We start from the raw sequence: 27,917 nt of genomic DNA on the forward strand, positions 1-27,917 counted from the left end.
TGCCAAAAGACTGATCATTTATTTGTTTGTCAGACAAAAATACCAGAAAAGAATGCAAAAGCTGATAGGGCATCAGTACAGACTGAACAGCTACCATCTCCTTCCTCTTCTTGGGATGCTCATTCCCACACGAAACAGCAAAGGAGAGGAGAAGGTCTGAAGGAGAGAGTTTGAGAAGATCACTGAATTCTTAATATATCAGTTGAAAGGTCAACTGAAGAATTCAGGTCAAATCACTGGGATTTCCAGGTGCTTCCAATGGCACAGATCCCATGTTGCTGTTTTAACTACCAGTTGCCTAGAACTAGCTTTATCTCATTCCTAACACACCTAAGTAATAATGAAAAAAAAAGACTGCAATGATAACTCATATTTGGTGTCCGGGAGCAAAGAAACAGTAGATCAGGGGCTTTTATGGAAGATGTGGTGGAGTGATGGTGGGTAGATCCCTTCAAATATTGGGAGAGACTCTCACTCCCCAAACACGGGTGCCCAGACTTCCAAGTCCCAAAATATGCTTTCTTCCTCTTTGGCAGTCGAGGGCAATCCAGTTTTTTTGACAGCCTAGTATATGTAATGATCCTGAAAAATACTGAAAGGACATCTTTCCACTGTTTCTACTGTTCAGCAGAAAGTACTATATGCTTTTTCCTGTAAGGAACTCTTCTATAACTCCTGGTCTACTTCTGGAAGCCCAAGAAATTCCCAAAGGCGAGAAAAAATGTGGGGGAGCACTGAGACTTCAAGTCACCTCTGCAGGTATGAGGTGTTTCTCTGATGCAAGATTGGAATGGTGAGTTCAATCATCTTTATTTCATGAACAGTTTTAAAATATTTCAGATGCAGCATCTTATATGACACAGCCTGCGTGCAGAGCCTTATGGTCAGGGGTCCACATCCTTCCTGCTGCTGGAGTTGATTTTATTTGCAGGTCCCCTCCTTTCCAGAGCAAAGTTAACCTAAGTACCAAGCTGCAGATTTTGAAAAGTTATTACTGCCAATAACACTATTTTCACTGAGTAAAGTCAGACTTGTTTCACCATACAGTCCAAACTATTAATAGCTAACAGTTGGACTCGATGATCTGAAAGGCTTTTTCCAACCTAAATGATTGTATGATTCTATGATTCTAACAGCAACTGTTCATTAGTTCAAGTAATGGAGGCCTAGATCCTTGAAACAAGAGTATTCAACACCTTTTCCTACTGTGTCTGGTCCTGAGAAGTTCCAGATCGGTGTGAAATGCAGCAAAGTGACAACTCAAAACTCCAGGTGGTCACAGGTTTGTTACAACAGTTCACTTCTGATACGGTTCCCATAGCAATGGCCTGTGATGGTTTAAACATAGGAGGAGGACATCCTCTCTACAGGACATCAAAAGAAAAAAGCGTGGAAGAAATAAAATATTCCATCTGCACCCAAAGCACCTCTGTAATGAGTTAATGGTAGCATACATCGGAAATTGCTGACAGTGCCAAGTGCCTTGGGAGTAGATCTCTTTTATTTCTACCTTCCTTTCAATATGTCAAGAATATCCCTAAATTGGGAGTCTACGAACATTTCCTAGTAGCTAATCTCCTGCACTATACAATTAGAGATAGCTGCTGCAGGTTTCATTCATCAATCTGTGCCCTAAAGCTCTCTGTGAAATTTTCCAGAGAAGGCTCATGCAGCTAGCAAAGCGAGCAATGTTCTTCTGTGACGGGAAAGCAAGAGGACAATCAACTTCCCATCAGATACCTTTTTATCCCACTACTTGCCTGCTTTTCTCTGAAGCTCTTCTTTCTTGCTGGTGCAGGGAATTGAAAGGACAATATAGCCTATTCCCTCCTAATCATCCTAACAAGTAACAAATACATGAGTCCTTAATAGAGATACCTCTTTCACTGACATGCCCTAATCATCTCCCTAATGAAAGCAGTTAAAAAGGATACTGAACCCTTTAACCAACTGATGACTGCATAAGCCTCTTGTGGCAATTGGCCAGATATTAAAAAAAATGGTCACTTAACTCCTTAAAAAAACTGCTAAGAAACTTAGGAGGTTCTTCCCCCAACAGAAAAGACATAAGTGCACAATACACTAAAAAAAAAAAAGTGTCTCAGTGGATCAGAGGAGATTGTTAACTGTCTGGCAGCAATGAAAGAAAGCAAAATAAAAAAAACCCCAACACCAACACAAATAAATGGAATAAAAAGCATCAACATTCTTCCTCAAGATTTCTCTTTGCTCGAAGTTTAAGGTATGCAGTAGGCATGTAGTTTAGCCTTTCACTTTCAATTAAAAAAATAAAAATCAGTATAAATGCCAAAGTCAACATACTCTTTAACGCCACAAACTCTGTTTGCTTCATTATTTAAAAAAAATACATCTGAAAGCTGCTATTACAGATATTTTCCCGGAGTTGGTTTGCTACAGAATATATCTCCTTGCACTGTAGAATTCATGACAAAGAATGGCCTGATCCCAAACTACCGTGACTTAAAATATTCTCTCCATTATTTAAAACAGACTTTGGATCAGGCCTTAATTTCGGGGTGGGGGGTGGGGGGGTGGGGGTGCCTAACATTCCCTAATCTATAGACCCTCCCACTTTGATTAAAGAAACTGCCGTAGCTACACCAACAATATCAATGTTAGCTGTAGCTAATCAAGTCACAGACACCTGGTAGGGTATAGGTAACCTGGGGGAAGGACTTTATCCATACATTTTAACTTGAAGTCAGTAGATTCCATGAACTATAATCCAGAGAAGGTAACGAATTCAAATTAATTTGCATCACAGCAATCTACGTATGTGAAATTTCAAAAGTAGTCCATGGCTTCATTCAAAAATATCCACAAGCCAAAAAGAGACTAATAGGCCTGCTACACACAGCAAACATCTGTCGCAAGTCCACAGTAACCTCGTAGTTCAACTTAGAAGCAGCAAGGACTCTTACTGATTAGTTCTGCATCACCAGCAAGCGTCCTTGCTAGCATCTGTTACAGGGGAAGGGGATATTTCATGCCACCTCTATCAGAACCCAGTCAAGGATCTTCAGTAAAAGCCACAGAAACGGGGTACCTAAAAGCCTAAAGGCCCTTTGACAGAAGACACATAGTAATAACAAAGATAATTACCCAGAATTGTACATGCTCCTTCACGTCATAAAGCTCTAGGTTCTGCTGTTATTGCATGTCAGAAGACCTAAGCTGCAGGAGTTTGCTAATATCACCTTGAATTCATTATGGCTCTCTGCCTTTGGTTCATCTTCACTGTTTAATCTGGCTATAAACTAATGCCATGTGGTCTGAAAAGAAGTGAGCTGTTTGGCAATTAGAAATAGTTCCCAACCTGAATCTTTAGAAAATCATTTTATCTTCTTGTCTCTAAATTGAGGATAATTTTTACACAGAGGTGTTGTGAAGATGAATCACCTAATCTACAGCATTCTGAATATAAAGTGCTGTGTAACTCCAGCTCGAAGTCATGAGCATGGCTTTCAGCATTTACCAGGAATACGCTCCGGCATTGAAGGAACTAAGCACGTCAGCTCAGATTGCCTTCAAGGGAAGACAACAGCATTCTGGTCCTTGCTGTGTGCCAGACCAGCAGCGTCTGTCCCAAAACCCATGGTGTCCAAAAGGGAAGCTCTCTGTTAATCAGTTTTCATTTAGATCAAGCCTCACACCCAGAGAAAGCAAAGGGATTTTTAATTCTTTTTAGTTGAAGCAGGCATAAGCCCATAGCTAACAGCTAAACTTCTTCCCTGATTCTTAGTCTAGAACACCTCCTCTCGCTCCCAATTCTGCCCTGTAAATTTCTGCTTGCCATCCTTGTTATCAGGAGGATCATTTTCTTCTTCAGCTAACTTCTTTCCCAAAAGACTCACCGACACTTCTAACTTGTAGTCTTGTCAGCAGGCAAACACAGATATTTCTATGCTGACAGTTGCAAAGGCACGTAAATGGTTTTACTGCATGGAAAAATAATCAATAAGCAAAGACCATATAGTGGAGAAAATGGAATTTCAAAGATCTTTGGTTTTCTTTCTCAAGAAAAACGAGCTAGCCCAGGAACTATTAGAGCTCAAGACATGGAAAAAGGAAGACTCAGAAAATCATAGAACATATGGCTGATAAAGACTTCAAGAGGTCAGCCAGTCCATCTTCCTCCCCAAAGGCAAAAGCAGCTATAACTTAAACATTCCTGACAGATTTTTGCCTAAACTCTTTTTAAAATGCTCCAGTGATGGAGATTCCACAGTCTCCTCAGGCAATCTCTTCCAGCATGCAACCACCCTGACAGCTGTAAGGAGTTTCCTTGTGCCTAATCTAAATCTCACTTGCTTCAGTTAAAGAAAGAAGTTATGAATAATTAGAAGGAAATCAAAGGGCAGCAAATCCTAAAAAACTACAAGACACTAATTTCTCAGGCTTGGTTACACTGAGGAAATCTGCTGACACCATCACCCAGCTGAGTGGCTAGAGGCTTCTCGACGCTTCCCCAAAACTGTTTTCAGACTCTTACTGGATATTGCATTTGCACTGCCAGCAAGCCATACAGCAGGAAGGTGCAGTTCAGCATCACTCTGAGCTGTATTTTTGCCTTGCTTATGACTGATTTTTAAAAAGCTTTTTCTAATGTGCCTCTGGCAGGAATGTGAGGTATCATTGCAAAACCAGTTTTCAAGAACTCAAGAACTGTTTCTATGAGCATGTGAGCAAAATAGCCACAAAGTCCCCTCTGTGTTAGCAGAACACTATTTTGGATATTCTTTTTAAAAAAAAAAAAAATCTCCACAAGACAAAGAGTATAGTGTGAAAAGATCTTGCAGAGTATTTTAGTTACGCACAGTTCATCTTCATGCAGCTTGCTGAAGCTGACCTCTTCCTCTCTTGAGAGATACCACCAAGAGATTTTACAAGTCCTGGCTTTCCAGTATTCTCTACTGAAGCTTCAGATGGTGTGAATTAATAGATTCATTACTTCAGTGCATCTACAAGCATTCCTATCTCCAAAAAATCTTGCTCTCTACTTTCACCTGAGTTTATTAATAATAGAGGGGCTTTAATCTACTCTGTCCTTGTTTGTTTATGAGATATGACCTTCATGATCCTGGCAAGTCACGAATGTAGCAGTTAACTGACCAAAGCAGTGGTGTCTTTATCCTCTATCTTTCCCTTTCCATGTCTTTTCTTCCTTTCTTTTCTTTCCTTCCATTGTGAATTGTCCATCTGTCATGATACCCTACTCAAAGCTTTTCAATGGACTGCCTTTAAATATTACCATCCATCAAAAACCAAGAGCGGACTCAAAACACCAGAGGCTGATCTTAAAGGAGGAGTGATACTGACAAAATAATTCACACTTAAAAACACTTGCATCTTTTTCTAACCCAAATTAGAGACATCGCAATACTACCAGCTTGGTATTTTTATACCCATTTTACAGAAGGGTAAAGTGATGCAGAGAAAAGATCCGGAGACTTAACTACTATCCTGAAATGGATTTAAACGTGTGTTTGCCTAGTTCATTAATGAGGGTTCAAACTCCCCGTCAGGCTACCGTCTGCCAGAAGCATGGAATCTCCTCATCTGGATGCAGACAGTTCCTGAGTGTTTAGCTACTCAGTAGCCAAACAGCTGTCAATAGGTGGATATTCCATTCACCATTACAGGTACTGTGCCACATTCTTAAAAAATGTTTTGTCCCTGTTCCCCAGGATAGTTCAGTCACTGCTTGTAGTAGGTTTGAGACTGAATACAAAGGCTTAAAAGCTAGAAAAAGAGTCTAGCAATTCACAGCACACAGTGTCTGAATTTTTCTCTCCTTACAGTCACTTCTCAGGAAAAAATAAATAAATAAAAATCCTCAATCTGTTTGTTGTTTCAGTTCATTTTAGGGTGACATAAACAGCTTTCAGTTCTTTACATTCTGCACAAGCCTCCAGAAATATTCAGTGTTTACTAGAGCTCGGTGGTGTTAAATCAAGTATGACTATCACCCTTTAAGGCCTAAATGATGGAGCGATATCCATACCAATAACACATTTTGACAGTGTTGACACCTGCTTACATAGAAGCAGTTTACTCACTATTATAAACCTGTAGAAAAGGGCATTAAAACTTAGCAGGAATCCTAGGAATGACCTTTGATTTTCAAAAGTTGGTGTTTTCATTCATTGTATCCAGCCTTTTGATGAACTCTGTGGCGTAATCCATGGTGTATCTCATAAAAAGAGATATAGCTGGATGGAGAACTTGATTATATCGCTCCCTCTCATCATTTTGGCTGTGTAACTGGAAATGGCTGTGAACTGGAAATGGATAGGGAACAGTACTAACAGTACTAGGGAACTAGCTAACTCTGAAGTGAGAACAATCCTGAAATAAACTCAGCAACTGGTGAGAGCCAAGAACGGCTTATTAGCTCTTTTTGATCACCTAAAAACTTTCACAGAATCCAAACACGACCAAAACTTTGCGAAAGCAGGGTATTCTTCTTCTGCTATTGCATTTCAAGAGCAGAGTCATCGGATGTTGTAGCACCTGTGGTTGTTTAATTTTTTTTTTTTTTTCCCCCCGCTGGGTCAGTTCAAAATACAGAAAAAAACCCAACATTGCACCTGAGGAGCAGAAAAAAAGAATCTGAAGGTGAAAGGTGAAAGGACCTATGTCCATTTTCCTGATCGGCCCTCGCTGCTTCGGCCAGCACTCAGCTCCCGGAGCGAGCAGCAACCCCGCCGCCCTCTGCCAAAAGCCGCATGGCTCAGATCAGCCGGAACGTGCGAGCTGCCCGAACCCGAGCGCTTCGCCCCGCGTTCCGGCGTGTCGTGCCGCGACCCCGCAGGTCTGCCGGGCCGCGATCCCGCAGGTCTGTCGTGCCGCGATCCCGCAGGTCTGCCGGGCCGCGATCCCGCGGGAAGCCGGCGGGAGCCGCCGGAGCTGTCCCTTCAGCACCGCGGGCCGCCCCGCCCCGCCCCGCCCCGCCCCGCCCCGCCCCGGGAAGCGCCCCCGGCTCCCCCGGGGGCCGGCAGCCCAAATCGGGGCAGCGGAGAGGGCACCGCCTCAGACACGCTGCCCGCACGGCGGCATCGCGGAGAGCAGTGGGGCGAGGCGCGGATTCGCCCGCTAGCCCCCGCGCACGGCGAGACTTGGCGGGCCGCCGCCTCCCACCGCGCTCCCCCGAAGAGGAGTTCTGTGGAGAGAGGTGCACCGCTCCAGGTGAGGCAACGGAGGGTTTCATTCGCTCCGCTTTAAAAAAATCAGCCCGCGACGACTTTTGCAAGAGCAACCTACGGGCTACAGCACGTTCGCCAACACATACACCGCTGCATGTGCTTCTTGAAGTCTGTCTGGAAGGTTTCAGAGGGAGAAGGAAATGTGTGTGAGAGCGTACACCCAGTCAGATTAAAAAGAAGAACCACCACAAAAGGTTAAAATGAACGCCTAACATCACTGCCCCTTACAAGAGAAGAAATCTTCTCTTATTTTCCTGAGAACTTAAATATAGAAAGTTTTTTTCCCTCCCCTTGAACAAAATTCTTCTAGGAAAAATAAGAAATTAAAGCAAAACCTTCCATGTTCACTTTTACAGACTACCACCAGATCAGATAACATCACGAAGCTACTTTAGTACTGAAGAGATGATACACAAAATAGAAGCGCGTTTGGCAAGATGCAGATAGTAACTATTAATAAACTTTTGAAAGACGGATCACATATCCTCCCGGAGCAGAGTTTCCCAAATGAACAATCGTTAAAGAATGTCTGTTCTTCTGCACCGTTCTTTATTATCGCTCTTCCTCGCAGTGGTTCCCAGTTGCTATACACACTTTAAATTCAAACAACTCTGACCTCCCAAAGCGCCTCTGCCTACAGAAATGCACGCTATCCTCTGCACGCCGAGGTGCTCTGAGCTTCCTAAACAAATCCCAGCCCTTTGCATGAGAAAATGCTACAGCTTCCCAAGCAAGTTGTACTTCTTTCGGGGTAAAATACGATCAAAACAGCAAACTACTGTAAAAACAGCTCTTTCTACCTGTCCCCAACCGAGCTTAAGAACGCAGAAAGTATTGCAGTCACCTCTCGGGCAGGAGCATAGGGCACCGAGAGTACACAGGCGTGTGCGTGGAAGCCTTGCTGTAAGCCAGAGGAGCATGACAGTCCGGTATTAGCACAAATAAATGACAAGAGACAGATCGAGGAGGAGAGAATCGGTGGCCAAAGGAGGAAGGAGAGTTCTGACATCGTAACGAACACCAGGAAATCTAAGTCATCAGCCAAAGTTATCTACTTGATATTCTGTAGCCTATTAGTATATGCATTTTATACACACATATCTAATAACAGAAGAGGAAATTATCCCTTAAAAATCTCATCTTCGTAAGGGCAAATAGGCTTTATACTGTCAGATGGTCTTTCAAAGGAAATGTTTTAGTGCCCCAGGTACAATACAGTCAAATACAAACGTAAGTAAACACTGCTCAAAGGGCAGCGAACAGCACGGTCTGCTGAAAACTGTCAGTATCTTCAGGTGGCAACGTGCAAATTCCTTCTAACAAGCCCTAAATGATAAAAAGATCGAGTCCTTCTGTATTAGTAAGAGCTAGTCTTTCGTGTCCTGTTTGATATAACGCACTATCAAACAGCCACTGAGCTAGGGAGGTCTTTTCAGATCTCCCCAGATGTTAGGGGGGAACATCTAGAAGTGCTGGGAGTAGAACATTTATCGACTGCCTCAGTAAATCCGCCCTATTGAATCCAAAACCAGGGAGAAGAAACCTGCTCATCAAGCCAAAGCCAGAGTTGTAGCCCAGTTCTGCGTGCACTCTGCAGCCTCTAGTTATCGTGGTATTTATTTTTACGGCAGGGAAGCAAACTTTACGCGAAACGCTCCACTTCAGCTGCGGGAAGCAGAGAAGTACAAAATGACAGCCTGTGGCTGTGTCCACTGACTGTCCCTCAACCATCCTGGGAAAAGGCACGTCTGGGAAGCTGGACAGCACGGATGTGGCAGCGGGCATCGTTTTGCCTGTGGGACCGTGTGCCCGCAAAGAGGAGACGCAGGCTGTGACCTGTTGGCACATCAGACGCTCCAGCTGCAATAAGAACTTCAGGAACGTGTTGGGAATGCCCAGGAGAGGCCCAGCGATGGGACCACCGCTGTGGGAACCCCCACCACAGCCCTTGCCAACGCCAAAAGCAAGTTTGAGAAAGCAGGGCTACGCTGGGCTGCACCAAGGGCTTTCCCAGCCGATCCAGCTCCCATGCCCTCATCGTTTTCGTCCTCACTCAACTGCCTTTTGCCTAAGTTTTCCCCGTGTCTCTTAAGCAAAGGTGCGAGGAGGAGCGTGGCAACAGGGCCTCCTTCTTCCCGAGGGGAACCCCTGGAGAGTGTCACCCTGCCTCTGCCCCCGTCCTCCTTGCCGCCCGAGCCACAGCTCGGTGGTAGCCACCCGGCCAGCGCCAATCCCCCCACCATGCCAGCCCCGCTCCTCTCCAGTCCCACCCAGGGGACGCAGGCTCCATCTCCAGGGGAAGAGGTGCGGGACACCACCAAGTCCAACAAGTGCCCTCGAAGAGCAATCAATTACATAACGCGGGAGGGAAGCCAAAAAACTCATCCGGCACTTGACCCTTTGCATGCCACGGCCCCCCTGCCCCTCTCCCCGCTCTCCCAACCTGGGGGGGGGGGTTGCCCCAGCCCTGGCCCCGGTCCCAGAGGGCCTCCCCGAGGTGAGGCACTCACCGATGGTTGTGATGACCGTGATGGCAAAATAGAAGGAGCCGGCGAATTTCCACTGGACGCCGGCCCGGTGCGGCTCGGACTGCATGATCACCAACTCCAGCTGCCTGTAGTCCTCGCTGGTGATGTTGTACTTTCCTTTGAGCCGGATCTCCTCGGCTTTGAGTTTCTCCTCCTCCCGCATCTCGTTGTCGGACTCCAGGGCATCAAAGACGGCAGCCCCGACCAGCAGGTAGGTGAACGTGCAGATGATGAGGGACAGGGTCCGCACGTTCTGCCTCTTCATGGCCGCCAGCAAGGGGCGAGTGAGGGGACCATGTCCCCCCCTGGCCGCCCGGGGATCCGACAGGCCGCAGCAGCCGCAGCAGGGGGGCAGCTGCCGGGGGGGCCGGCGGCGCCCGCCGCCGCCGCTGCCGCTGCTCCGGGGCAGCTTGTGCTGCGGCGGCGGCCGCTCTCCGCCCGCCGGCTCGGGCTCCTGGGAGGAGGAGAGGCACAGGAGGCTGCTGGAGCGCCGGGACCAGGTGCCCTGGAGCCGGGAAACTCTGCGCAGGACCTGCCCAAACCAAGCCGTCCCAGTGCGCAGGGCCATCCAGGGCACCCCCGCTCCTCCCCAGCACCCAGGCCAGGGGCAGGGGGTCCCCGCCGCGGGAAGGGGGCGCTGGGCGGCGCCCCCCGGGCCGGAGTCCTGCGGCGGGCGGGGCCCCCCGCGAAGTTGGCGCGGCGGCGCGGGGAAGGGTCCCCCGCAGCCCGGGCGGGGCGGAGGCCGCCGCCGTCCCAAGTTTCTTCAGGCGGCGCGGCGGGGCCGGGGGGGGCCGGGCGGCGGCAGCGCGCCCATCCGCGGGAGCGGCCGGGCAGGGGCGGGGGGGAGCGAGGGGCGGCGGGCGCCCGGGCTCCGGCCGTCGGGGAGCCCGACCCGCCCCCGGCCCCGGCTGCCTGGGCTGGCGGGGGAGAAGCTCCGGGCGGGCGGGTCGGGACGGGCTGGGCGCTTTATTCCTTCCGCCGCGGTGCGAGGCGGGCGGCGGGGAGCCGGGCTGCTGCAGGTGGCCGCGGCGCGGGCAGCGGAGCGGCGTCCGGTGCGGCGAGGGCGGCGGCGGTGTCAGGCGGCGGGCGGGGAGCCGGGGGCAGCATCCCCGGGCGCGGCGGGCCGCGCCGCCGCTCCGGCGGGAGGCGGGGGCGCCGGGCCGCCGGCGTGGCCCTGGCGGCGGGGAGCCAGCGCCCCGCAGGAGCCGCGCCGGGCGGGAGGAGCGGCGCGGAGCCGCCCCGGCCGGCGGGCGGGGGAGGCGGGAGGGCAGCGAGGAGGCGAGCGCCGGGAGCGCCGGCAGCGGCGGAGCACCTGCCCCGGGCAGCGGCGGGGCGGGACGGCGGCGGGCGCTGCCTCCGGCCTCGGGCTGCCGGCAGGAGCGGAAAAAAGCCGGCGGCTTCCCCGGGGAGAGAGCGGCCCGGGGGCGCGGGGCGGGGGGGGCGGCTCGGCCCCAGGCGGACACAAAGGCGGAGATGAGGAGAAAAATTTAAAAAAAAAAAGAAAAAAAAAAAGGAAAAAGGGAAAGAAAAAAAAAAAAAAGAAGCTACTTTCACGGCTGCTCCCCCGGCGCTCGGGGCTGGGGCTGCTTTATTTAGGATGATTTTAGAACAAAGCCGTTAGGAAAAAGAGCAACCGTCCTCCTCCTCCTCCTCCTCCTTCTCCCAAGCTCTTGACATCATCTCGGGGAAGAGCGAGCCCGCGCCCCTCAGCCATCGCCTGCGCGCGAGCGTGTGCGCGTGTGCCCGCGCGTGTGCCCGCGCCCGCGCGTGTGCCCGCTCCGCCGCGGACACGGGAGGCGGGCGCTCGCCCCGGCCCGCCGCGGGGAGAGGCTTAACCCCTTCGGCGCCGCCCTGCCAGGGAGAAGCCGCGGGGCTCCCCCGGCGCGGCTCTTTCCCGCCTCCCCCGGCCTTGGCCACGCCCCGGCCGCCAAGCGGGGCCGGGCGGCGGCGGCGGTGGCGGCGGGGTGGGCTCGCCGCGCTGCCTCAGGGACGGCCCGGAGCGGGGCGGGCGCAGCGCGCAGCGGGCGTTGACGCGGCCGAGCCGAGGGTGACGGCCGGGACGGGGGGGCTGCCCCGACCCCCCCGCCGCCTCGCCCCGCGCGGGGGGCGGCAGCGAGAGAGGGAGCGGCGGGACGGAGGGAGCGGCCGGGGCGGCGGCGCCTCAGGTAGCGCTGCGCCCGCCCGGGGTCAGCGGCACCGCGGCCCCACGCCGGGGCCGGCCTCACGCACCGCCGCTCCGCGCACCGCCGCCCCCCTCGCACAGCTCCGCACGCACGGCTGCTCCACGCACCACGGCCACACGCACAGCTCCGCGCACACAGCTCCGCACACTACACACACTACAGCTCCACACACACAGCCCCACACACCACAGTTCCGCACACCACAGCTGCACAGACTACACACACTACAGTTCCACACACAGCCCCACACACGACAGCTCCACTCACACAGCCCCATGCACCACAGCTCCACACACTACAGTTCCACACACACAGCCCCACACACGACAGCTCCACACACCACAGCCCAACACACGACAGCTCCACACACCACAGCCCCACACACGACAGCTCCACGCACCACAGCCCCACACACGACAGCTCCACGCACCACAGCCACACGCACCACAGCTCCGCACACTACACACACTACAGTTCCACACACACAGCCCCACGCACCACAGTTCCACATGCACAGCCCCACACACCACAGCTCCACGCACTACAGCTCTACACACGCAGCCCCACGCACCACAGCTCCACATGCACAGCCCCACGCACCACAGCTCCACATGCACAGCCCCACGCACCACAGCTCCACACACCCTACAGCTGCACACGCACCATGCTCCACACGCTACAGTTCCACACACACACCCAGCCCCACACAGCACGCTCCACACACCACCACCCCCCCCACGCACAGCTCCACATGCACAGCTGCTCCACACACCACAGCCACACATACACACAGCCCCACACACCACAGCTCCACACGCAAAGCTCCACACACACAGCTCCACACACCACAGCCCCACACACCACAGCCCCACGCACCCCACAGCTGCACACGCACCAGGCTCCACACGCTACAGTTCCACGCAGCCCCACAGAGCACGGCTCCACGCACACCCACAGCCACACACGCCACAGCTTCACGTCACGCCCTCCTCCCTCCACGCACCACAGCTCCACACACTACAGTTCCATACACCACAGCTCCACACACTACAGTTCCGTACACCACAGCTCCACTCGCACAGCGCCGCGCCCACGCTGCCCCACACACACCACAGCTCCACACCACGGCCCCACAGGCGCAGCACAGCTCTGTTTGCACAGGCCCCACACACACACACTGCCCCACATGTCACAGCTCCACGCCGTAGCCCCCCACACCACATATCTCCACACACCACGTATCTCCACGCACAGTCCACCAAACACAGCCCCAAGTACCACAGCCTGCCAGCACCCAGCCACGCCGCAGCATCACACACACGAAAGCTCCCCACAGAAAACACATCCCCATGCATGCTGCAGGAGCACGCCACAGCCCTCCCCACACCCCCTGCATCCCACACACGCCACGCGGCCCCTTCCCCAACCGCAGCACAACCTCCCCAAGCACAGGCACGCCCACAGATCCTCGCACGCAGCGCACGCACACACGGTGCCACGTTCCCGCTGGCTCGGCGGAGCCAGCCCTGCTCCGCACGGCCCAGCCCCAGGACCCCTGAGCCCTCACGCTGCCGGGGGGCTGCTGCCATCCCCATGGCTGCCCCAGGCCTGCTGCGAACTCGGGGCTTCAGGCCAGGGCCCCTCCCCGCATCCTGCCTGGCTCCTCTGGGCACACCTCTGCCGCGTCACCTGCAGACGGTCAGCAGCAACACCTCTGCCGCTTCACCTGCAGACGGTCAGTAGCAACACCTCTGCCGCTTCACCTGCAGACGGTCAGCAGCAACACCTCTGCCGCGTCACCTGCAGACGGTCAGCAGCAACACCTCTGCCGCTTCACCTGCAGACGGTCAGCAGCAGGTGCCGCCACGGAAGCTTGGGGCTGCTTTCACGTACTCCCCAAGACAAGGCTGTCCCTTCTGGTGTCACCTTGCCCATGTAGGTCACCTGTAGGCCCCCTCCTGGGTTAGAGCTGGGATTTTTAACCTTACTCAATGAAGACTGAGCTGCTTCTGATTTCTCTGAGCCTCAAGTGATGTACCCTCCTTTAGGTTTTTCTCAAATCCTAGGACCCCAGGGCTCGTTACTGTTATCCTCCACCCCTAAAAGCAACTCCATCTGTCTCACTCCTGACTACACGTTGTCTAAGGCCTCCCTTCCCGAGATACACGGGGGCGATGGGAACTCAGTGCCTTGCAAATGGATCAGATCTGCGGGCCGAGAAGGCAGTCTCCGAGACTGAAGCCCTCTGGAAGGTGCACCTCAGGCTGAGCAGACAAAACATGTCACAAAGCCCTTTGTGAACCTCTTGGACGCGAGGAGGAGGAGGAATTAATTTCATTAATTCAGCAAACGAGATTTCACCCGGGGCAAACTCTGCATCACATCACCTGAGCATTACCAGAATCATTACAGCACCACATGGAGCAGGAAGGTCTCGCCTGCCGAAGGAAGCCTGTACATAACAGCAACAGGGGGAAGGAGGGGAAAGAAGGAGAAAAGAGGAAATATCTGGTTTCGATCAACTCCTTAAAAATAGAAGTCTGATTACCGTTGCCCATTTCTGATTCCCCAAGGGAGAGCAGGAGAAGAAGAATCTATAAATAGTTTGCAACACAGAGAATCCTATAGCAAAGTTGCTGGGAAAGATCAATAGCATGATTCAAGGAGGGCTCCAAATTACATCTCAAGGGAAGGAGGTGCTGAACGGAATTGATAAATGAGCTGCAAATGCTGTGTGTGTTGTGTGTACCTAATTAGCAGAGGGTGACTGGGATCAATAGCAACGAAGGAGCTGGTCTAAAAATAGCGCTTAGGCAGGGATTGCAACCTGCGGGCAACAGCTTGGATGGAAATGTCCCCTGGAGTAATTAACCTTTAGCTGGAAAGTGGTGGCGAGCGTGGGGTTGAAGCGGAGCCTGTGGGCAGCTGGGAAGGGACGAGGTCTCCGTGGGAGTTGAGGGCACAGAGCAGCGTGACAGTCATGGAGGGCAGAGGCACGGCCATGAGCCCGCAGCCTTCCTCTGATCGGGCTGCAGTGTCAAGCTGCCAACTGGTGTAGTGCTTTCTGGCAAAATACCTGAGTATTAACATTTTGCTGGGGTTGTGGAACAGGAAATATTTGTAGTTCTTTGTACTTATAAAGGTTTCAACATTGCTTAGAGAAAACTCACATTCACTTTTTAAACACCTGTTTACATCTACAAGAATTTGGGATTTTCCTTTCTGCTGACCTTGTTGCTGAGAGAGTATCCACGTCTCTGAGGACCAGTCTTTGCTCATCCAGAGTCACCAGCAGAAGTCCATATTCGAACCACAGAGCAAATAACATCCAAAGAGAAGTGTCCTTCAATCATTCCATCTACAGCAGAGCAGTCAGGCAGACTCCAGGGAGAAGGGTTGACGTTGGACAGGGTGATCAATGGCTTAGCTCGCGGGCTCTGCCAGAGTGCCAGGCTGAGCTGGCATCACCCAAGTGAGAGGCAGAGACACAGACACCCAGGAGCAGAAAGTTCAATGTCAGCCTGAGTGCAGGCTTGGGACCCAGGGACGTACAGCATGACTGAAAGAAAAGCAAACCGTAAAGATAAAGAATCTAGAAAATATCTCTTTGTAAAGCTGGCATGGAAAGGATGAAGGGGTAAGGGATGACTGAAGAGTTTTTCTCTCTTTAATATAGATGGAAGTGGCTAAAAAGATCTTTCTTGGCCAAAAGTCTTCTCCATATGGTAAAAAAAAAAAAAAAAAGTCTTTTATTCTGTGGAAAAGTGACTGACTGGGGACCTGGACAGTTGTAAATGGAGCTACTGAATGAGCAAACCTTGATTAGTCACCAGAAGAAAGGTTAACTCGAAGTGTCAATACATATCTTGGTTCCTCTCGGTTTAGTCTAACTTGAAGGGGAGCAAGTAGGCTGGAAGATAGCCCTGAGCTGCGTAGTGGCTGCCCTGGCTGCTGACAGCTGTGCTAACCCAACATTTCGCCTACTCCCTCTAGAAGAAGCCAACGAGGTAAGTCTCCCACGTTCAAGGTAAGAGTGTGTGGGTGCTGTTGTGTTATAGCAGCTCTCCTCTTTTACCTTGAGTTTACTCTGTAACGAAGGCAAGAGCTAGCTGCAAGGGCAGCTGGCTTCTGTGTTACTTTTGTAGAGCCCTCCAGTCGCTCCTGTTGACCTGTCAGAGTCGCTCCTTGAGAGAGATCTAATGAGAGTTTGTCTTCCAGCTGAACCACAGGAGTCACAACAAACCAGAAAAGGAGAAGAAGCCCCTAAACCAGAAAAATAACCAACAAACATGGTCAAAATTAGAAAGAAAAAGAGCTAACCTGTTTATTTTTCTACACAGGTTATCAAGAAACCATTTTCTTTCTCGTGAAACAGTGGCATGAAGATGGTCAGAACGGCAGTTCTGGTTCAGGGCCAAGGTTCATTTAGCCCAGAAGTCTCTCTTCTATAGGGGCTGTAGCAGACGTGAGGGAGAAATGAGAACAGAACAAGTACGTGTGATTCTTTTTCAGCTCCTTAAATACTCTCCCAACCTCAGACTATTTTAATTCAGGGGATTTTCTGAGCCTCATTTAGTTGCTCTATTTAGTGAACCATGATGGGTCTTTCTCCCAAGCACTTGTCCTCTCTCTGCCTAAATCCAGCTAAATTTTTTGTATCCTCAGCAAAAATTCTCATCCTTCCCTAAGGAGGAGTTCGACAGATCTGTTACTCGGAGCAGGAAGAGGACTCCCTTTTATTTGTTCAGAACAGGCTTCCTTCAGTGGTCCCCAGCCCCTGTGCTGGAAGGGAGAGCAAAGTGTGCTCCTGATGGGGGTTGAAATTTGCTGTGGAAGTTCTTCTGAGTGGCAATAGGTAATTATTCGTGGAAGGTGGTCACACACAAGGAGTGGTCGTTGCCATGCTGTTTACACGAAAGGAGTGCTTCAGATCTGTAGCAATTCCAGCACCCGGCCAGATTGGCAATGTGTGAGAAAAACACTGCCATTTCAGTGATTAAGAATAGCTCACCAGAGATCCCCCATAAAAATTCTTCCCTGCAAGTCGACAAAACTCATTCATGAAATGATCTGACCATGAATGAAGACTGTCCTTCACAACGCAGCTGCAGCATCGAGGTAAACGTTGTAATTTTAAGAACTGGGAAGTGGCTTGGTTTAAAAATGCAGTGCCTGACTCAAAGCCTGTCATAGGTGTATCTATCAGCTCTGGTGGCCTTTGGATCAGGCTATTATCGAGAATGCAAAGATTATCACAACAAGCATTAGAGACTGGATTGTAAGGAGCCAGGCTTCCCCTTAGCTTCACAAGCTCTCTTCATGCCCTTTGCTTCTGCCAGCTGTGTGCATTTGCACAGTCACTGCAGTGTTCGTGCACCATGGACTGACTTGGCTGACTGCGAGAGGAAGCTGAGACTGGGTTAGGAGGTGAACACACCTGTGTCCTTAGAGCAGTAGCTCGGGAAAATGATGGAGGAGGGAACCTTCCCTGTGCAGCTCTCGTTTTATTCTTTGTACCTTTTTCTCCTTGATGTTCAAAGGAGTGCAACCTCTATTGGATACGCTCCGGCAGGTCTCAAGTGATTCAACAGCGTTCCCTTCCTCAAGCAGTGTTTATGCAGAAGACAGTGGAACAGGGGACTGGTGCTTTAATTCTTGCCTCCATCCCCCCTGTGCCTGCAACATGACAGTCCTCTTGAAAGTAATCGGCAGTGACAGGAAACATGCACAAAGAGTCTCATTGACTTAGGGAGAGGGTGCTTGTGTGAAGCAAGTTCACATGTGGGGAAAAAAAACCCAACAGGATCAGACCTACGCTTTGTATTTTTCCCACACTCGTTTCTTTTTACAGGGAATTCACTAATATTAAATCAACCTAGGTGGCAGGAATGTGAGCATCTGGTCCAGCCTAAATAGTCTCTTCTGTTCTATTTTTATATTCATGTATCATTTTTATTCTGCAGAGCTTGTGCATGGCGGAAAGGGCGAGTTCAATTCTCAGTATACAAGCCAAAGGTCTCTTCCAGAACTGCTGTGAAGGATTTGGAAGATGTTTCACTCAAACACAGCATTTATATATAGGTACAAAGCTTTCATTAAACGTGAGCAGCTAAGGGGACAGCATCAGTCACTGATGGTAATGTATGCATGTCCTGTAGGCACACTATAGAGGAACAGGCTGCCTTGGAGAAATGAATACAGCAAAGGTGTTGATTATTGATGCATTTATTACTGAATTGACTCCACCCAGGTTTCCTGAGTCGATATGACTTCCAGACCTGTTTGTAGATTACCAAATGCTCACAGTGTGACTGTCACTTTTGCATTTACTGCAGCTGATGCCTCAATGTAGTATTTGATGCATACTTTAGATGACTGCCTTGCATTCCAAAACTGCCACTGAATAAGGAGAAGTCTTCAAGGACAACCCTGGCAAAGTAGGAAGATCCCTGTACCAGTACAGCCACCTGCATTATCACCGAAGGTAAATGAGCTGCAAAGATCCAGAGCACCAGGAGAGACATCTTCCTGTAGCAACAGGTACTGTATTTTGATGCAACAATTTCTGAATGAATTTGTGGAAGTGTGCATTTTGTTAAAATCAGCACCAAAGAAGGAAATTAATTGCTTAGGGGGCTTCCTGCCTAGTGCAATAAGCCACAACTGTTACTAATGGAATGCCACTGTAAAGGGAAAATAGGAGCTATCATGAATAGTTGCTGTGGAATCGTCCAGAAGAAAAGACTCCATATTGCTTGGAATATTTAAAATAAGGCTGAATAAAATGTGCTGATTTACTTTACTTCTCTGTGTTGACTGCTTGAGCAGCAGGACCTAGCTTTTATCTCCTTTGAATAAAAGGTTGATGTATACACATACTTTTTATTTGGAAGAGATTGAGTGGGCTCTTCCACACCTCCTTCTGTTTTTTTCCTGTTTGAGGACACGTGAGTACACTCATCCTTCAGATACCTCCATAGTTTTCAGAGTGCATTTTGTTCTAACGTACTTTTTCTAGCCTCTGTTCCCATCATTTATGACCTGACTGCCTCCCAGTAATGGAAAAACTTTTTCCGACCAACATTTTCCTCCTGCATATACCATTTTTCAGGTAGGGAACAGAGAGATTTACCCAAGCCATAGAGAAAGCCTGTGGCAGGTGGGACATCCAGCTGCAGCCTTAGTCTAGATCTTTCACAAACGACGACGGACATCCTGTGGAGTGTCCCCACTGCCTCCACTTGCATCTCTTGCACACCTGTCTCAGTGGTCCAAGGCCTAAATACTCCAATGTAGTCCCAGAATACTCCAGTTGTGGGTGCAGCTTTGGAATCTACCTAGGACAGACTAGGGCCAAGCAAACCAATCTGTTGTAGAGCAAGTGGAAGAACAGCATCTTCCCTCTTCTCCACAGACATGCTGGAAGTGTCAGGTTTATCTCACCAAAACCAGGCAGTGGCTGGACTAACTCATAATTAAGAAATTTATGCTAAACATTGTTATTACTGTATCTGACTCTGTTGAAATGGAAGTAAGACCATAGCCGTAGCTTAAACCCCAGCTAATTGAATTACATTTAGCTGTGCCAGAGTCTCTTACAGCTATTTTCCAAAATAAATTCCAACCTGTATATACACACAAGGCTAAACTGTTTCTTTGAAAGGAAGATTATAGTTTTACTTGTACAGATCAAGCAGGATATATACTCTAGTGAAAACCTTTCTTGAGAAACTCAGAGAGTCAGGGCAAAGGCAGTACCATCTCATGGAGAGAATTTCCCACCACCTCATATTATCACTTATTTTGAAACTGGAGGAGGGAGGGAAAATGAACCTTTAATAACTGCCCAGCTCTAAAATCAATTTCAGTGCTCAAGACAGCTTGTAAACACACAATATGCTTTAAAAAGGATTGATGCTGAGGAAAGTGAGGTGCACATTTTCCTGCTGTTGAAGTCAAATAAAGCTTTTAAATAACTTCCATTTTCGAGGTTGTGTAAATGGCTACAGTATTAAGAGCCTTCCTCTGGCTGAAGACGAGGGATTTGATTCTCAACTCTGTTACACACATTTAAATTAGGAGTAACCCACTGAGAATTGGCCTGGTGTACATTTGTTATGAAAAAAGAATAGGACAAAGACTTGTATAAAAAAATTCTAACAAGGACATAAATTATGATGATTTACACTTTTGGGCCAGGAGTTGAGAGTCCTTTTAAAACCACAATTGATTGATGAAGCCTCACAACATGCCTGTGATTCAGTAAGTACTATACTCAGTTTGCAGATGGTTGCTCTGGAGCACAGCATTGTTATATGGTTACAAGCCCAACAAATGAATTAGTGGCAGAGCATGGACCAAATGCAGATGGCCACTTCCTATCATACAGCGGTGCGTTGGGACAGCATTTCTGCCTTGTGGTTGCTCAGTACAAGCCAGTCTTACTGACTGAATAAGGTTATATAATACCTAAATAAAGTGAGAATTTCTGCCATTTTGTCTCTCTTGGCTACCAAAAATGACGACTTAGCGTTGTCATGGTGCTGCTGCCTTTATATCTGCATGGTGTCATGTCTCGTCACTTCAAGACCCATGGCTTTGCTCAACAATCCACACTCCATTTAAGTCGCTGAGGTAGGAGTTGAAAAACTGTGCTTGCTGGTAGGTTTAGAGATGCTCGACTGCTCACCAGGTTCAGAGTGGCCATCTTGAAGGACCAGCCAAGACTAGGGACGGCTGCCACTGATGGCTCACAGTCTGCATGTGCAAGACAGAAAAGATCAGTGGTAGGGCCAGAATGCACGAAGAGAGTGAAGAGTATGACAGTGGTGGTTGTCATGCAGGGGATCTAATCTAGATGAGGGGAAAAAGCAGACTGGAAAGAAGGTGTGGGAGCCTGAGGACACAAGTGGACAGAGACATTAGGAGCTGAGAATGGGGGGCTAGTAAGGAGATGGTTCATGCAATCAGCCATTTGGCACGGGGCAGAAAAAAAATGCTGTCAGAACTGCAGAAAATGTTTATCAATGTCCACTTCAGCTGTGTCTGCAACTTTTCCAGCTGTCTGGAGACTCTGGCTGAGCACTTTTGGCATTTTTTCTTCAAGGCAACAAAGTAGAGGAGGGAACAGATAGCACCAGCATTTTAGTTTCCCCATGGGGGCAGATAGTCTGTCATGCAGTGTTCAAAATCCAGGGGAATTCTTGGGAAAGGCATATTATGTTCACTGAAGTTACCACTGTACTGGCAGAATAAAATGGGCTCTCAGACCCGAACTGTATTTCCAACAGGTATCGTGCCGTGAAGACTTCTGAGCACATCTCTTGCTAAGGCTTTTTTCTCACATGGATGTAACACTGCAGAGACTTTTGCCTGTGCTTGTGTGTCAAGCTGATGGTGTGAGGGAAAAAAGAGCCAGGGCTCCACCAACTCCTCAGTTTTCTGATCCCAGCTTCCCTGAGTACAGCTGGAGAATCCTTGTGTGTGCTGATAGCTGACAGGCATTAACCCTAACGCACCTCCCAAACAACCCTTCCCACCATTCTCCTGACAAGACTGCTCAGGACACACCGTTCAGGAGGGAAAATTGCTGTTTAAATAGACTTTCCCCAGGATTAATTTTATGTCTACAGTAGATGCATTTCCCTGCTGCTAAACTAGAGTGGCAAAGCATCTTTGCAAGTATCCACAGACGCCTGCCTGCAAAGCAGAGCTTTGCACAAGCTTTGTAGCTTTTCCCCGTCAGCAAAGCAAGCTGTCTGATTGCAGCACACAGCTTTAGCCATGTAACGCACTGCTTTTAGGACTTGGTGCCAGCGTAAGTAGACAGTCACGGTTCACACCTCCTCACACCCCCGGGCAATGTCGCTCGGCCAGCAAAAAGCTTGTGGTTAGCGTTGGCCAAGTAGTGTGGCTGGAGCTGGCCCTGGTTCTACAGCGCGTGTGCTCGGGGCGCTGCTGAGCACCTCCTCGCTGAACCTGCTGTAAAGCCACATTAAATAACAGGCAAGAGTTACACGTCAAAAGTCTACGAGAAAATGGCAAATGGTATTTCTGGTCTGCTGAGTCAGGCAAAGGAGATGGGGAGGGAGGGGGTTGGGACTTTTTGGTTTTACCTGAAGATCATGTCTTGGCAAGGATAATAATTCCTGGCAGATTGAAAAGTCCTGTTGGGCAGATTGGAAAGTCCTGAAAAGGCAGAAATCTGAGCCCTGAATATGAAGCTGCTTGATAGCTTCATAAGACTGCTTACTATCAATCTCATCCTCTTAGCAACTGTATGAACAGCAGGGCATATGACTGAATGTTTTTCATGTAAACATTGTGAAATAAACCGCACTCCATTTCCTGCTACAGGCTTCCTTCAACAGTAAATGTCAGGTGTGCAAGATAAAACAGGGGCTGAGAACCACTCCAGATCGTGGCATCTCCTGCATTTCAAATGTACATGGAGCTGCCTTTCCACAAGCTACACAAGATTGAATTCATCACACTTTCCAGCACACTGCTAAGTAAAACAGAAGACTGATATACTACTAATAGTTGAGGCTTCTTATAGCAGCCTCATCTGTTATCACATCCTCCGCCATCGTCCAACTTCTACTCCCACCTCTCAGTTACTCTGGCCCTCGTGCTCTGTTTATCTTGCTCTTCCTCTCCTGACTCCATACCTTTTTCCATGCATCTCACTTTCCTGGGTTCAGTTTGCCGGCTGACCCCCAATGCCACCAGCTCATGCAAGTCGTCAGTAAAAATCACTTCTGCCATGATACAAGCCAAAAGTTCCAGATGTCCTTCACGAAATGCCACCATAGGTCTGTGTTTCTGGCTCTGCACAGGGTCACTGTATGGCATGGTGCAATTCTCTGTGCTTCTGTGGGCCTCAGTTTCTTCACATATGGGAAGAAGAACCTATACCCTGATGCCCTACCCAAACATCATGTAGGGCAGATGCTTGATTCTCTGTGTGTCTTGAGGTCTAGGAAATCAAGAGTCTGGATTTGGTGGAAATGGCTGGTTTCATTGCAAGTTTGCATGAGCAGAGTGTGAGAATGAATGAAAAGACATTTAGGATTTAGTCCAAAGCATCTATTATGAATATGTCTTTAAATCCATCCTAGCACAACTTATGTCGTTAAGGAATGGGACAGGAACTCCACGCCTGACCTGGAGCCGTCTGAGGGACCTGAGGAGGGAGGGAGAATTTAATTCTATGTAAGATCACTATTAACCGCCACACTGTCATGATGCTTTACAGCAAAGCAGAGGGGATGATTACAGAGGGAGAGCAGGAGCCACAAAACAGCCCTTTTATTTTTCAAAACCTTCCCATAGCTTGGCAGAGCAAATGACAAAGGAAGTTAAAACAGCACTTTCCAATTTTCCATTCTTTATTTCCACATGATTCTTCTCTGGAACTGCAATTAGGATATTTATTTCCCCGTCTTGTGCTTTTTCAACACAGAACGTCAAATGGTTTGGTAGCAGATAGAAAAACATGGCTCTTATCACCATATAAATATAAGAGTGCATCCCTTTGCAGGACTAGACCTGGGTATTTGTGATGCTCATAGCCACCATTACTCTATTACCTAAATGCCTCGCATTAATGGATTTCTCCTTGCATCACTTGAGTGAGGAGAAATTCAGTGCTGAATTCCTAGCCTCATCTTACAGACAGAGAGCTGCATCTTAGAGAAATTACAGCATTGATCAGGTGCACACAGGAAATCTGTGCAGATCAGAAACCTCAATCAAAAGCAATGTGGACACAAAGGCTATAAACAGGAGCTAAATCTGCCTCCCCATGTACCTCTGTCTAGCACCTATGGGGACCAGATTTCCCTGAGACTGCTCCCCAGCCATGCCCACACAAACAACATTTCAAACTGCTACATGATAATCTCAGAGTCATACTGTGTCCTGGTTTTGGCTGGGATGGAGTTAATTTTCTTCCTAGTAGCTGGCATAGTGCTGTGTTTTGGAGTTAGCTTGAGAATAATGTGAGAACACACTGATGTTTTAGTTGTTGCTAAGCAGTGCTTGTACTAAGTCAAGGACTTTTTAGCTTCCCATGCTCTGCCAGGTGCACAAGAAGCTGGGAGGGGGCACAGCCAGGCCAGCTGACCCAAACTGCCCCAAGGGCTATTCCATACCATATGGCGTCATGCTCAGTATAGAAACTGAGGGGGGGGTTGGCCGGGGGGCAGCGATTGCTGCTTGGGGATGGGCTGGGCATCGGTCAGCGGGTGGTGAGCGGTTGCATTGTGCATCACTTGCTTTGTATATTCTTTTATTATTGTTATGGCTATTGTTATTAATTTTATTTCAATTAGTAAACTGTTCTTATCTCAACCCATGAGTTTTCTCACTTTTCCAATTCTCTCCCCATCCCACGGGGACGGGGGGCAGAGTGAGTGAGCGGCTATGTGGTGCTTAGCTGCTAGCTAGGGTTAAAGCACGACATACTGAAATCTTTTGCTAACTGGAGAAAATGCACAGCTTCAAAGCTGCCAATGACATCAATTTACACCTGCTGAGAATTTGGCCCAATCCATTCACTGCATCCAATTACACAGACGATAAACCACTAAAATTGTCTGGTATTATATATCTTTAATATAAGATCAAAGCAGTCTTCTAGACTGTAATATCTTAGGGAATTTCTCTCTACTGGTTTGGTAAGAACAAAAATTTTTAATGTGAGGCAAGGATTCTCTTTTTACAGTATTGTTACTAAATTTACTATAAACAGGGAATTTCCTTTGTGAGGAAGCGTGTTCCCATGAGAAATTACTTATGAAGAAACTTTCCTCCAGCTCTGTATTTCCCTCAGATATCACTCAGGATCTCCTGGTGAGGAGACTGATTAACGGCAACTTTCCCAGACCCATGTAAAGTCTGGCTAGGGAACAACAGTGCCGGGCCCCAGCTCTTAAGGTGATTTTGATCTCTCAGCTTTTGGGCAAAGGTATTGACACAGCTCACTACAGTTATTCAGGTCACAGATTTTCTTCTTGGTAAAGACAAAAATTATTTCAAAAAAAGGCTTGGAAAATCTGGCTCTAGCATAAGGTATATAAAGCAGGAGTTGATCAACCTTCGAACATAGCCAGCCTTCCCATAGCACCATGTCCATCCAAGTGCTAAATGAACACCAAATAGTGAGTGACTAACATCCCTGCAAAGTCAGTAAATAGTCTTACGCCTCTTTTCAAAACTGTACACCAGTATTTTGGCCCCCAAAGACACCAATGGTAAAATTCTCATTGATTTCAGCAGTGCCACAAGTTCACTTGGGGAATTTAGATGATTCGTGTGAAGTCCACACACTTAATCAATAGCTAAAGCAAAAGAAGAACGCAGCCGGTGTAGGAGGAGGTGCTTTGGTGCCAGAATGGTGTGCAATTGCAGTGCTTTGGTAATTCTGCTCTGCTTCTGATATCAAAGGGATTGTGTAATCCCATTTTTCTTTCTCTCTTAGAAACCTGTTTTCTGTTAACATTGTTGTTAGCCTGTTGTAGTTGTTAGCCTCTCACGATGAAAGTATGGCTTTATTTATTAAAAAAAAAAAAAAAAATGCAGCCTGTGTGCCTGCTTCTCTTCCTGCAGGAATTTGATCAAATTTAGCTTTACAAATGCAGAAATAATTCCATTCAGAAGAGAATCCAGAGATATTGTTGTGTGTGTGCTTTGTTTTAGAACCGCACAAAACAGAGGCTCCATTTTCCAACACTGAGACTCTTCCTCTCTAACTAAAGAAGCACATGAAACCTTTTCACAAAACTTCTCATCTTCTCCCTGCCTGAAGGCGCTTTCCAGCCATCTCTGGCTCCAGGTCATGTCCTTCTAGTGTCTTGTCAGCTTTCAGATTGTCTCACCTTTTCATTCCTATTTTCCTTTGCACTTGCTCATTATCTCTCTCCTTCATTCTCAGCAATCTAGTTCTTGATTTAGGTAAATGTCAACTTTTCTCTCTACTGGAATGAAATGATATTTTAACATTTATGCTCTTGCTTTGCCTCAACTCATAATTAAAATGATCAAATTAGCTATTTCATTAAAGTCAATGGCCAGACTGCTAACAGAACCCCTCTTTTAGTATAATTTAACATCAGCATACAGTACAATGAAGGTGCCAAGAACTTAACATATGTCAGCATCAGCTGGAATAGATACCAGTTAGCTCTGAACCTAACTGAAATCATTTGACACCACTGAGCTGGAAAAGAATGTTTTACACTGGTTGCTGTAGTTGAAATATCCGGGACCAAGTATTCCAGTGCCTCCACTCAACAATATCACACAAGTTGTCCTATCTTCTGTTCCAGATGTCTGAATTCAGCACAACAGCCGTTTGGTATGAATCGGGATTGCTTTAACCTACCTTCATACCCTCCTGGTCCTAGTGGCGGCCCTTTGTCTGCTCATGGTGTTGGTTAAAATAGACTCAAGATTGTCAATAGACATCCCACCGCCCATGAATAGCCAGCAAGCAGCACTGCTCTGCCTGTGACCTCCTTTTTCCCCCATGAGACCTATCACAAGACCCCTAATATGAGAGCTGGATAGAGCAGTTCATTTAAAATTACTGTATTGACTCAATGCCTAGGAGAGATCCATGAGGGTTATGGAAAGCACTAAACCAGCTGTACTGTAATGAGAATGGGTCTGACTACTGACGCACACGTGCCGAAAATTTCCTTGAAGGGCTAGGTTAGCACACACAGGAGAATAAGGGCTTCAGTATTTAACAGTTGTTTTATTCTTTGCCTTTGCAAAAATGAACTGCTTGATACTGGTATATGTTTTGCCTTTTCAGAAATGAACAACTCAGTACTGATAACAATAACTGAACCAAGCATGCCTTCTGAGGAATTTCATATTTTTTTCTAAGTGTGCCACTTAAAGAGTAAACCTAATTTTACACAGGCAGATCTGAATATTAATGACCATACTGGGGTCTTGCTGGTCCCAGTGTGGGAAAGGGGAGCTGGGACAGAGAGCTGAGAAGCCCCTTGGACAGCTAAACTTGGTGTTCATACTGCCTTCAGGGGGATGGAAAACCACCACCTACATGCCCTAAACCCATATTAGCAAACCTTGTCCCTCAGGGCTCCAGCATCAGCAAGTAGGCATTGTGTAATAGTCAGGTGCTCTGCACCACTGGTACTATTAAAGGCCATAATACTGTAACCGTATATCCCCAATGTCTATGCTAATCTCATCTCAAAAATCCTCCTTGGCAATTACAATAATTACAGTGCCTAGTGTAAACCACTCTGAATTTATCCTGCTATTACATTGCATATGGTATGGCCTATGGAGCAGATTTACTTCCCACAGAACAAATGCACTGCAGTTTCAATGGGACATGGTGGTTTTTTCTTCCTTTTCTGTGATGTTCTCTATGGGAATCTTTTAAAGCCTTGAAAGTATTGACAAATTGCAGAAAGTCATGCATATTTGAGACAGGTTATGTGAGCACTGCATGCACACACAAAAGTGGCAGTTGGGGTGAGGTCTGGGTGTTTTGGAGGGGAGAAGGAGAACTTTATAGAATCATACAATCGTTTAGGTTGGAAAAGACCTTTAAGATCAGCCAGTCCAACTGTTAACCTAACACTACCAAGTCCACCACTAAACCAATTAAGGGTAGAGTAATAATTTCATGTTTCCTGGCTTGGTGGCTGGATTTTTTTTTAATGAAAGTAAAAACTAGGAATCATTAAGGTTGGAAAGGACCTCTAAGATCATCAGACCAACCATCCACCCAACACCACCATACCCACTAAACCATGTCCCAAAGTGCCATGTCTACCCGTTTTTTGAACGCCTCCAGGGATGGTGACTCCACCACCGCTCTGGGCAGCCTGTTCCAATGCTTGACTACCCTTTCTGTGAAGAAATTCTTCCCAATATCCAATCTAAACCACCCCTGGTGCAGCTTGAGCCCATTTCCTCTCGTCCTATCGGTAACT

At 48.3% G+C, this 27,917-nt stretch overlaps 1 protein-coding gene across 1 annotated transcript in view; it reads right to left on the reverse strand.

Annotated features, from left to right (window-relative positions):
- The window catches only part of KCNK9 (potassium two pore domain channel subfamily K member 9), an 87,411-nt gene extending 77,089 nt beyond the window's left edge, over positions 1 to 10,322 (reverse strand). The window contains exon 1 of the mRNA XM_075706065.1: positions 9,737 to 10,322. Coding sequence (XP_075562180.1) covers positions 9,737 to 10,322 — 586 coding nt within the window. The remainder of the gene's footprint in view (positions 1 to 9,736) is intronic.
- Between the last annotated feature and the right edge of the window lie 17,595 nt (positions 10,323 to 27,917).

This window comes from Pelecanus crispus, chromosome 2 (genome assembly GCF_030463565.1).
Source record: "Pelecanus crispus isolate bPelCri1 chromosome 2, bPelCri1.pri, whole genome shotgun sequence".
Taxonomy (NCBI): Eukaryota; Metazoa; Chordata; class Aves; order Pelecaniformes; family Pelecanidae; genus Pelecanus; species Pelecanus crispus.